This window comes from Pectinophora gossypiella, chromosome 23, assembly GCF_024362695.1.
Source record: "Pectinophora gossypiella chromosome 23, ilPecGoss1.1, whole genome shotgun sequence".
Lineage (NCBI taxonomy): Eukaryota > Metazoa > Arthropoda > Insecta > Lepidoptera > Gelechiidae > Pectinophora > Pectinophora gossypiella.
Window position 1 is genome coordinate 8760913 of NC_065426.1, and position 12581 is coordinate 8773493.

The window sequence follows — 12581 nt, forward strand, 5'->3', positions numbered from 1 at the left end:
TCCCCTAATACCGAATTAGCTTTATTTGCGGATGATACAGCCATCTATTCTTCGTGCCGTGGTCGAGTTATGATGACCGGAATCCTCCAACGCGCGGCCAATGCCTTGGGCAAGTGGTTTCGCAAATGGAGAATCGAGGTAAACCCGGAGAAAAGTGCAGCGGTGTACTTTTCAAAGGGCTATTATAACACGCCACGGTCACGCCGTCAACTTAAAATCATTAAGATGTTTGGCAAGCCGATCCCTTGGGAGGAGCAAGTCAAATATCTCGGCGTAGTCTTAGATAGACGTCTTACTTTCAAGGCCCATATCAAACGTGTGCGCGATCGCGCCGCGTTTGTAATGGGCCGTCTTCATTGTCTCCTTAACAAGCGAAGTAAATTGTCCCTTAGGAATAAGGTGAAAATCTACACGACTTGCATCCGTCCGATCATGACCTATGCAGGGGTAGTTTTCGCTCATGCGAGTCCCTCTCAAATCCACCGTCTACAGGTAATACAAAATCGTTTCATGCGGAAAGCCACGGGAGCTCCGTGGTTCCTTCGCAATGAAAATCTGCACATTGACCTAGGTCTGCCAACCATTGCCCAATGGCTCAAATTAGCTTCCAAACGTTTTTTCGATTCTGCTCCGCACCACCCGAATCCCCTGGTAGTTGCGGCTTCCGATTACATCCCGCTTAGGGACGGTACTGAAAAGTATCGGCGTCCGAAGGACGTAATATACGATCCCGACGACCCGATTACCCTAGCCATAGAGGCAGCCAATCAGCTCGCGACACCAAACACTTCAGGACCCCGATACCGACCCCGCCGGCGTGGTCGACGATTTCCCTCATTCAGCGCTTATCGCTATCGACCCACTAGGGTCGATTAATTCTTTCAAATATTTTTCCTCTCAGACGACGCCCTGAGCCGAGGTTCGCGCCCAACTGGGCACCCTCAGGCCTGTTGTCTTAAATGTTGTACCGGGTGAGAGCCTTCAGCGCTCCCCATTTGTCCGGCCAAGTAGTTAATGCCATCTGCGGCAAATCTACAATAAGTCACAAAAAAAAAAAAAAAAAAAAAAAAAAAAAAAAAAAAAAAAAAAAAAAAAAAAAAAACAAGTAGTTAATGCCATCTGCGGCAAATCTACAATAAGTCACGTCAAAAAAAAAGTTGTACTAATATATTAAAAGTTTTTTTTTTACACGGGCATGCATAGTTGACTTACATTTGATCCTTGCTTTTCCCGGTGCAAAATGGTCTATTTTTAAGTGTTTTTTAAGATATTTATCTTGCCACGTAGGGGACCAGTAGTTGTCATAGTACCTTGAGTCATAACCTTCCACGTCTCTCAAGTCAACGAAGTATCTCTTGCGTGGCTTTGTCCGTTTCGTGCGCGTCGATTCAGTACACATCATAGGGTAACGGCAATACGTATAATCCCGGTGGGACCTTGGCGGGTCCGCCCGAAATAATGCATGGACTGGTAGAACCTTTGGTGCTTTACCTAACGAAAAAAAAAACAATAATTCATTCTAGTGATTAGAGCGTTAGGCTCACGATCTGGAGGTGACGATTCCCGATGGGGACATTATCGAAATCACTTTGTGAGACTGTCCTTTGTTTGGTAAGGACTTTGCAGGCTTGAATCACCTCAGCCATAACACCTTGCGAAATGACGTAGATTCAAAAATGTTAAATTGACCTTCAACAAGTTTATCCATGATAATTGGGTAGTTTTCTAGGCTAAAGACAAAATATGACAGGTCTAAAGGTGAACATTTATGAATTATAATAAAGAAAAATGTAATAATAAATATGACATTCTTAACAAGTTTATCTGTGATAAACCGTTGAATAAATGATTCTGATTCTTTGCCAAAAAAGCCCGCCAAGTGCGGGTCTGACTCGCGCACCGAGGGTTGTGCATTTAAAAACCCTCCAAAAAATTTCAGACCCCGGACACTTCATACAAAACAGTTCGTTTTACACACATACTACACATTGGCGTTATCGTGTACGAGCATCTGTGTGTGACGTTTGCCGCCCATACAATTGAAGACTAAAGTAAGACCGAGGGGGGGGGGGGGGGGAGGTAAACTTAGCCGCTGGTGGGGAGTTGCCGTTCTGCAAGTAGTATTATTCGTTACATATGGATGTATTGAGTAGTTTCATTGCCTGAATTCTATCGCTTACCAGCGTCAAAAGATCTTCTATATTTTTCATCCGATATGACGTCGGCATCATCCGTGGATCTGGTCAGCCATGGCAGGAACGTGCTCAGTTCAATGAAGCGATTGGGGGCTGCGCAGCCGGGCCCGTGGAGACTCAGGCCGATCTGATGATGACAAGATTATCATATTTTCAGTCTACATGTCTGAACTTTATAAACACTTTTGACGTGACTTATTGCAGATTTGCCGCAGATGGCATTAACTACTTGGCCGGACAAATGGGGAGCGCTGAAGGCTCTCACCCGGTACAACGTTTAAGACAACAGGCCTGAAGGTGCCCAGTTGGGCGCGAACCTCGGCTCAGGGCGTCGTCTGAGAGGAAGAATATTTAATATATGTGGCTTGGCCATTTTGCTACCATCACATGAGCATACGGTGAAATATCTATTTGGCTTCCGTCACCTGGGGGGTTGAAAAGGCCACATCGAAGCAATTCATCTAAACACAAACATTTCCATATGAAATGATACCATATAAAATGTTTTGTGTGAAGTGTCCGGGGTGTGCCCTAAGTTCGATTCATCAACAAGAACTTACCAACATCCAGTACCCAGATGCGTTACTGACAATGGCCATACCATTCTCGACAACGCAGGCACCTTCGTTGTGAACTGCAAAGGCGCATTCGTATCGCGTTGGAGTCTTCAACTCTTCATTCAGCTGTTAAAAAAAAACAATATTTACGACACAGGTATATTGAGAAACCTGTGATATTACGTTATCCCGTTTTCACAGCGTGCGCTTACCTAACCTGAAAATGTGACAGGTCCGGTTTTTTACAGAAGCGACTGCCTGTCTGACCTTCCAACCCGCGAAGGGAAAACCGGCCCAATACAGATTAGGTCACATAACCTCCGAAACGCATTTCTCAGGTGTGTGGATTTCTTCACGATGTTTTCCTTCACCGCTGAGTACGTAATAATTACGAGTATTATGATCCAAACATGTATTCGAAAATCATTCGTCAGTGCTGGGATTCGATCCTGCGACCTCACAGGGAGAGTCAAGCGTTCTTCCAAATGGGCTACCGGGGCTTAATAAAAACATTATAATTCTTACGTTACATTATTTCGCAATAAGTAATTAATTTAACTTGGCAGTCACCACTCACGTTTGATCTAATGTAGAATTCATCACACATTTGTTTGTCAAAATAAAGCATTTTGTGTATTTCTTTTTCAAATACCTTGTGTACTGAAAAAAAATCTAAGGTAAGTTTATTATAACGCGGAATCGATGTAAGTTTTAAGGTTAAATTTCGAGCAACTGAAAGTATAGATAGTTTGCGCAAGTAAAAGCGCAAAGCGCAATGTCAAAAAGCAATATTGCTTTTTGAGATGAATTGCTTCGATGTGGCGTTTTGAACCCCGCGGTTCTCGACTAAACGAATAAACGTTTAGGGCCGCGCCGACCCACCCCGTTTAAGCGCTTAGCCTTAAAATCGGTCTTCAAACGATGTCTTGGGGATCAGTTCGAGCAGTTCGACATTTGGGCAAAAGCGCGGAATGTCAACGAATGTCAAATAGCAATATTGCTGTTTTGGATGAATTGCTTCAATGTGGCCTTTTTAACCGTTCTGAACGGAGAGTCATGGTGGTACATGGTATTTTTTTTAAGTTTTTTGTATTTTCATGGTAAGTATTTTCTGTGAATTTTAAATAATTATACTTACTATCAGTGTAACCAATACTATATAGATCTCTTTTTGTGTTAAGATTAGCACGTAACCAACATATAGGTTTGACTGTAACTGAAAAATAAAACATATTCTTTGCATGCTACTTACATAATATATTATTTATTTGTAAAAATTACTGTTTGATGAAAAAGTGGAAAAAGTACTCACAATTTTTTGTTATTTCCAATTCTATGATAGTAATGGTGTTCAACGTCAACACTTCGTGTTCAGGATGGTGCAGACAGTCCTTAACCTTGACATACGTTGTGGTATTTACCGTAGAGATGAACAGTACATTGCTATCATCCCTGGAAAAAGATCTTTTAACTGCAAAAAGGTTTTATAACTGTAAAAAAGATCTGAAAACTGTAAAAAGGTTTTTAAACTGTAAAAAGGTCTTTAAACTGTTAAAAGATCTTAAAACTGTAAAAAGATCTAAACTGTAAAAGGATTTTTCAAATAAAGAATAATACTAGAACTGTAACTCGCGCTGCTTCGATTCGTAGCTAGCTTTACCTCACCCCCTCTAGGTCTTGCTTTAGGCCGGGTTTCCACTGACGCGGAGATGGGCGGAGAAGAGCGGAGACGTGCGGATTTCACCAATCACAGCGTTCGAGAGAGCGAAAAACGAAGACGCTCTGTCACTCTCTCCCTCACGGTGATTGGTCGATTCCTGCACATTTCCGCTCGTCTCCGCGTCAATGGAAACACAGCCTTAGCCTAAACGGCCATAAGCTGCTAAGGAGTAAGCGTTAGGTGACACACGATAAGAATGGGATTTTTGTATGGAGTGTGCAGGTTGTGCCTGTTCCTTAGAAAAGCAACCCATAAGCATACTTAATACATCACGTGACGCCAGGAAAAATGTATAATACTTACAATAGTATATGTTTGGGTATTTTAGCAATATCTTTGGATACTGCTAAAGCGTAGTTCAGTTTGATTAGAACCACCCCGGTTACGGCAACCCGGTAGTTTTTTGAATAAGGCTCCCCTGAAAATATATATTTTTAATATTTAATTGTTAAGCAGCTTCCTTCTGAAACGGGAAGCGCCAGTTCGAACCCCGTTACTGGACTTGCACTAATGAGTTATTAATATATCTTAAGTGCAGTTTTCAAATCAAATCAAATCAAATAATCAAATATTCATTATACGTCATACAGAATGCATTAGACAATAGTCTTAAAAATAATATCAATAAAAATAAATAAATTAATAAATACTGAAATCAATAGGTAATAAATTAGTAATAATATCTATATTTATCGTAATTACTAACAATATATAATTCCATCAATTCAGATTTATAAATTCATCGTAGCTATAGAACGATTGTTCGACGAGCCATCGTTTATTTTACTTAATCTAGAATTTTGAATAGCAATTTTATGTTTATTTCTTGTATTGTAAGTATGCTTTTCACAGTTATGAGATATGGAAACGATATACAATAGAATCAAATAATATTATAATATAGTATATAATAGAATAATATATACTTACGTAATTGTACTCTTAGTATTCCCAGCCAAGGGAAATTCGCAGTTTGCCCAACGTTTCCTTCAGGCATTTTAATGTTGTCACTTTTGTCACAAAAATTGCTGTCTCGAGCGCTTCCTGAAACCAGTAATTTCTTAACTGGTTTCACCAGTAATTTCTTCGTACCACTTATTTTTTTTGCTCCGGTTTTTTACGGAAGCAACTGCCTGTCTGACTTTTCCTTTGACCAACCCGCGTAAGGAAAACTATCCCAATATAGGTTAGGTCAAATCTCTGAAACGGATTTCTCAGGAATGTGGGTTTCCTCACGTGGTAATTATTTATGATCAAAATAAGAATTCGAAAATAAGCCCGTACCTACGGCCTAACAAAAAATCAAGCGTCCTTCCAACTGGGTCACCACAGTTCCACAGTACACTATTTATGTAAAAAAATATGTTAAATCTAGTATCTAATCCTTATATTTTCATAAAATAGTGATGTTACATTCTCTCTCTCTCTCTTTATTTAAGAGCTGCGCTTTTGTTGGTGGAGTAATCGCCTTCAATACTCCATAGATAGGGCGTGTGGAACGGTGGTGGTTTGTGGTTGGTGGTTGGTGGTTGGTGGTTGGTGGTTGGTGGTTGGTGGTGGTTGGTGGTTGGTGGTTTAGTGGTGGTGGTTGGTGGTGGTGGTTGGATGTTACATTATTATGGCTAAAATGAGTGATGTTCCTATTCGATTGATTTTAAAGACTTACCACATAAAACAAGACAAATTATAATTAAACAAATCTTCTCCACTTTCATGATTAAAAATGAATAATGAACACAAATATCCATTGAAATTACATAATACTTAGCTGACCATAGTACTAAAGGCAGACACAAATTTTATTTAGTTAAAACTAGCTTTGTTTCTTTCTTGCACTTATCGTAAGAGAAAGACGGTATTATTTTTAGAGCTGGTAATATAATTACTGCAGGTACAGTCATGAGCAATATGATGTACCCACTTTAGGACTCTGTCGCACTAACATATTTGACATTTAGTGAGACTTACACTTCAATTTGTCAAAAAAGTTAATGTGACATGGTACCAAAGTGTGTACATATTAATGCTCGTGACCGTACCAGTAATACAGTACCAACCAAACAAAATTAATCGTCAAATGAACAAGCATAATGAAAGATCTATTTTTATATTATTATTATAAATTATCTTCGGAATGAAAACGGATGTTTTCACATCAACAGATCTCGCAAACATAACAATTACCAGCTCTTATTTTTATTTACCACATCCTTGATATTATAATTTATTTTACTTCAATAAACATCTTACATACATATATAAACTCACGCCTATCCCCCACCGGGGTCCGTGGTCCAGTGGTTGAGCGTTGGGCTTACAATCCGGAGGCCCCGGGTTCGAATACCGAGCGGGCATGTCACAAAAATCACTTTGTGATCCCTAGTTTGGTTAGGACATTTTCAGGGTGATCACCTGATTGTCCGAAAATAAGATGACCCGTGCTTCGGAAGGCACGTTAAGCCATTGGTCCCAGTTACTACTTACTGATGTAAATAATGTATTCGTTACACGAGTCATGTCAGGGGCCTTTGTCGGCTCAATAATATTCCTGACAACAGGGTAGATGAGGTTGGTATTCCACCTCACAACCCACACGACAAGAAGACCGGGGTAAGCAGAGACTATGGAATTCTATTTGTTTCGATCCTGATATATTTCTCTTCCACAGTCCTAAACATTCATCAATAGTTTCATACACGCGCGCCGGTAATGAACATCTTCAGGTGTTATTATAATAATATAATGTTCCTTGTACAAGGTGTTCGTGTATGAGACATCAGCGGTTTACATACAAACACACCTCGGATATTCCATACAATTGCGAACGTTTTTCACTGGTTCAGTACCTAACTACATTTCTAGTTATATTTCTAATCGCAATACTACAAATAAGAATTAGATTAAATTAGCATAATTTATTGTTTGTTAGTAAGTTACAACAATGTGGCTTAGATTACCGGATTATATCTGAATTCCACTTTGCACCAGTTAGTTGTTATTCTAACATAAATTTTAACCGACTTGAAAAATGAAGGAGATTATCAATTTGACCCGTATACCATAAACCATGTAATGTAACCATGTAAACCATGTAACTTCAATTATACAGGGTGTTAGTGACATCGTAACGAAAACATTGAGGGATGATTCAGATCTTGATTCTGAGTTGATATCAAGAGGAATTTTCCGTCGCAAAAGTATGAAACTAATTGTTTTATGAATTTACCAAAAACAAATTCGACTTGATGTCAACTCAGAATAATGGTCTGAATCATCCTCTTCAGTATTCGTTACGGTGTCACTAATACCCATATACGTACATGTATGGTTACCTGTATGTATTTAAATGGGGTGTAAGTAACATCGTAACGAATACTGAGGAGGATGATTCAGCTCATTATTCTGAGTTAATATCAAGTGGAATTTTCCACTTTTTGTTTTTTGTTTGTTCATTAGGTAGCACTGAAATAGATTAATTAAAGCTAATTCCAGTAAATATTCTTAAACTTATCAATTACAAACAATTAACACTAAAAAAAGTACATTTAACTACAGGTTCATAATTTGTACTCTAATGCGATAAATGTTTGTATTTAGTACTCAAAAAGTACCTAGATATAATAATGAATTTGTACCCTGAGGAACAAACCTCCTAGGTCGTATCGAACACTTTCTTTTGTATTATACGAGGTTAGTCCTCGATAGTACGTCGAAGTAAACCTGTCATGTCGGGACTAACTGATCACTTGTTCCCCGGTTTCACTTTGTCCGACAGACTGACAGAACTTGCTCGACAAGGAACTGATATAACTAGTCCCGAGGCGCGAACCTGAAGGACGCAAGTGGAATGCACTTGTCTTAGTCTTCAGTTAGTGTGTTAGTGACACAAAATATCCTACAATCATTTGTCGTTTTACAAATATCCTGTTAGGACTTACGTAAGTTAGCGACATACATAATATATGTTACTAACTGGGTATTTGTCATTATCACCATCTCCCTAGTATTACCCCATTTTTGTCACAGGGTCCGTTAACCTAACCTGAAGATTTGACAGGTTCAGTTTTTTACAGAAGCGTCTATCTGACCTGCGAAGGGAAAACCAGTCCAAAACAGGTTAAGTCACATACCTCCGAAAATGCATTTCTCGGGAACGTGGGTTTCCTCACGATGTTTTCCTTCACCGCTGAGCACGTGATGATCCAAACATGAATTCGAAAACCAATTCGACAAACAACTGATTCCACTGGGTATTTGTAAAAGACAAAATGTAGTTTTACGTTCACGGTAATGAGATTGACTTCCGGTCTTCTAAGAACTACTTCAGGTTGTCATGTGTTTTCGTAATTCGTAAACATCTGGGATAAATATTCTTCTCTCGTGTTGGTTAGGATGTCAATAACCGACCTCATCAACCCTGGTGTCTGGTGTTAACGCGCGGATCATCTTTCTTTCGGACAGTTGGGTGATCAGCCAGCAATGTCCTAACCAAACTGGAGATAACAAAGTGTGTTTTGTGATATGTCTCCACCGGGATCCGAACTTAGGACCTCTGGATCGTGAGATCGACGCTCAATCGCTGAACCATAGAGGGTGTTGTTAAATCTTTCTCTTTATCGTATCAAACAGACAGAAAAACATTCGATTCGGTGCGTGGGCAAAATTCCCACAACTACCAGGGTCAGGCGAGGGGTAATTTGTGGTAATAGCTGGGGTACTGGTAATACCACTTGATTGTGATGATAAACTAGCGCCCCTTCACCTTCAATTGATACCTTGTTATATCCAGTTAACACCTACTGGTGGTGTCTTTAAGTGGCTTACTTTATTACGTGGTGTGGGGGTTATTTTGAGGTTATAGGCAGCGATATGCCGTTCCCTGCCATGAAAAGGCGCGAAACTTATTTAAAAAGAACTTTATTACCAGTGAGTAGCGGAGCAGGTTGAGTATGCTCCATACCCCCTCTGATTATTTTGGGGGGAGACCTGTGGCCAGCATTGGGACGTATATAGGCTGTTTATGTAAGTATATTATGTTAGTACCAAACTTCATTCATTGTATTTTTTTTATTTCCAACAGGATCATAACAGAAATGAAGAATTTCTGTTTTTGTATTTATACGTATATATTGATCTATTTTTATAGTTATGGACAAGTCACTGTGATAAACCGTCTTGCTTTTCAATCAGGCAGCGCCGGTTCGAACCAAACTTCCACCAATGAGTTATTAATTTATCATAAGTGCAGTTTTCACTAACATAGTTGACTCGACCAGATAGTGATATGGCTTACCACTTATCATGTTGGCTTAAGATAAGGCTCGGTGAGGTATGGGTACTTAGTTCATCTTGCGATAGATGTACCTCTGACTACCGCGATTGGGATATAGTCCTAAGCTTATGTTATATACTTATGTACTACTACTTACAATTCAACAAGATTAGTTTAGGCTTATAATAAGGAACAATACTACGTATAGAACGACAACTCTCCGCTCCCCACCAGTGGCTGAGCTAGGCTTACCTCACCCCCCTCGGACATAGTTTAGTCCTTCAATCGTATAGCAACAGTCACACACACAGATGCGCGTGTACGATAATATCATTGTAAAACGAGTTGTTTTGTATGAAGTGTCCGGGGAATGGTTTAGGTATGTTTCGTCATAAGTTGAGTGAGCCCTTCAAACAGGGTATCATTAAGAATATAAGTACTTAAACAGTATTTATTCCCTGCCAGTTAAGCAGCTGGAAATGCTGACTAGCAATGCGGAGTGTTTTGTCAAGCTTAGTACAACCTGCTTGGTACAGAAAACAGTGTGTTTCACACTGACCCGGTAAACGCTTTATTTCAGGTATTAGAAGCTTTGCGTTTGCGACCTTATCCCGATGAAGTTTCGGTTTGGTTGAGAATTTCGTCAAAAGCCGACTACAAAAGAACTGTGTTCAGCATGACAGTCTGTAGTGCTAATTCCTGTAGTCACAATCTCATTTTATGTTAAGTTATATCTATTACAAAACTAAGACTAAAGCCAGGCGCGCACTACGAGATTTTCGCCGCGCGGCAGAAAAAAGCAGTGGCATAATGTCTCACTGTAATACTGTAACAAACAGTTTTAAATTGTATTGCGCGCACTTGACGGCAGAGTCACCGCAGCGGCGCAGTATTACAGTGCGACATTATGCCGCTGCTCTTTTCTGCCGCGCGCCGAAATCTCGTAGTGCGCGCTTGGCCTAAGGCTGTTCCGTATGGTGGTCAAGGGATGGTATGCGATATCGAGGCAGACCACCAGCCCGGTGGTCGGATGACATTGTGAGGTATGCCGGAAAGCAATGGATGAGACTTGCACAGGACCGGAAAGGTTGGCGTGAAAGAGAGGGGGCCTGTACCCAGCAGTGGGTGGATACAGGCTGATATCTATTATAGCTATCTATATTATACATTGTTTTAAGTTTACGCGGTTATTATCATAATTAAAACACTCTGTATTTTTGTGCATTTTGGCTGTGCTCATCAAAATAGTGTCAACTGGCGCGTGGTGCGTCTATTCCTGTCTATAAACATGTAAGATTTATCTAATAGATATATACAACACTTTTGCCACTTAAAATTATTTCCTGAGCGTTTATCTGCCCACGTGTGAAAGCCGCTTAATTGTAAGATACGCGAAGTAAGTAGGCGTTTAATAAAGTACTCAACGTTTTATGATCATTTATTTGAATTGATCCCACTTTATGAGTTTTGACTCTAATGTGCCAAATGGTAAATGGTCTACAGTTTATTTGACCATATTTTATGGTCAATGTTGACGGCCTCTGTGGTCCAGTGGTTGAGCACTGAGCTCACGATCCGGAGGCCCCGGGTTCGAATCCCGGTGGTGGGACATATCACAAAAATCTTTAGTTTAGTTTTTCGAATTCATGTTTGGATTATAAATAATTATCGCGTGCTGCGCGGTGAAGGAAAACATCGTGAGGAAACCCTATTCCCGAGAAATGCATTTTCGGAGGTGTGTGACCTAACCTGTATTGGGTTGGTTTTCGTGGGTTGGAGGTCAGACAGGCAATCACTTCTGTAAAAAACCGGACCTGTCAAATCTTCAGGTTGGGTAAGCGGACTCCGAGAAAACGGGATGACGCTACGGAGATGGTGATGCTATGTTAAGGTAGTACCCACTCTTCACATTGACAAGAACTAATGACACAATCGATCCTTCTTTGTTTTATTGTTGTCGCCTATCATCATATTAGATGTTATTTTGACAATAACAAACTTAAGGCGTATCATACAAGAGGTTGATGACAGGTTGACATGACAGAGCCCAAAAATCAACCCACGGAAAGTGAAATGAAGGTGAACTTAAAATGTAAACATAAAGTTACGTTCGCGAATAAACAAGGAAACGTGATGTGATTTTTGATAACAAAACCACGCAATAGACAGGCTTGTTACAAATATACTTTATTGCAACAAAATAACATGTCCGTGGTCTAGTGGTTAGAGCGTTAGGTTCACGATCTGGTGGTCCAGGTTCGATTCCCGATGGGGACATTGTCGAAATCACTTTGTGAGACTGTAATATGTTTGGTAAGGACTTTACAGGCACCACGACTTTACAGGCTAGAATCACCTGATTGTCTGAAAGAATAAGTTGATGCTTCGGAGGGCACGTTAAGCCGTGGGTCCCGGCTATTAGCCGTAAAAATACTTCCACAAACCGGCAGTGGAGGAGCGTGGTGGAGCACAGGCCTCCCCTCAATCAATCGGAGGGGGTACGGAGCATACTCAACCGCGCTGCTCCAATGCCTGTTGTTAACATACAAATTACTAAAAAAAAATCACTAAGTAAAACTGAATGTTTAATAAAAATCGAATATTGTGTTTCGAGATTCGAATTCGAAGATTTGGGACGATGTTAAGACAAATCTCGCAAATACAGTACCTATCCCGATCACTGTATTTTATACATCAATTCACCTGACAGTAACAGCCAACGGGATTTGAACAGGTCCGAATGAGCTGAATACAAAAACACATAAAACACAAATGACAGATAGTGAAAGTGACACGGTACTCTACGTGTGAATCGTTCATGTCACAGGGTTGCCTCC

General features: G+C 40.2%; 1 protein-coding gene across 1 annotated transcript; it reads right to left on the reverse strand.

Annotated features, from left to right (window-relative positions):
* Nucleotides 1–1725: 1725 nt before the first annotated feature.
* Nucleotides 1726–9775, reverse strand: LOC126377469 (uncharacterized). The gene is made up of 8 exons (XM_050025203.1): nt 9766–9775; nt 5403–5516; nt 4776–4890; nt 4065–4204; nt 3330–3412; nt 2756–2878; nt 2181–2322; nt 1726–1730 (listed from the first exon to the last, which is right to left on the reverse strand). Exons 1-8 carry the CDS (start codon nt 9773–9775, stop codon nt 1726–1728), a joined length of 732 nt encoding a protein of 243 aa, XP_049881160.1.
* Between the last annotated feature and the right edge of the window lie 2806 nt (nt 9776–12581).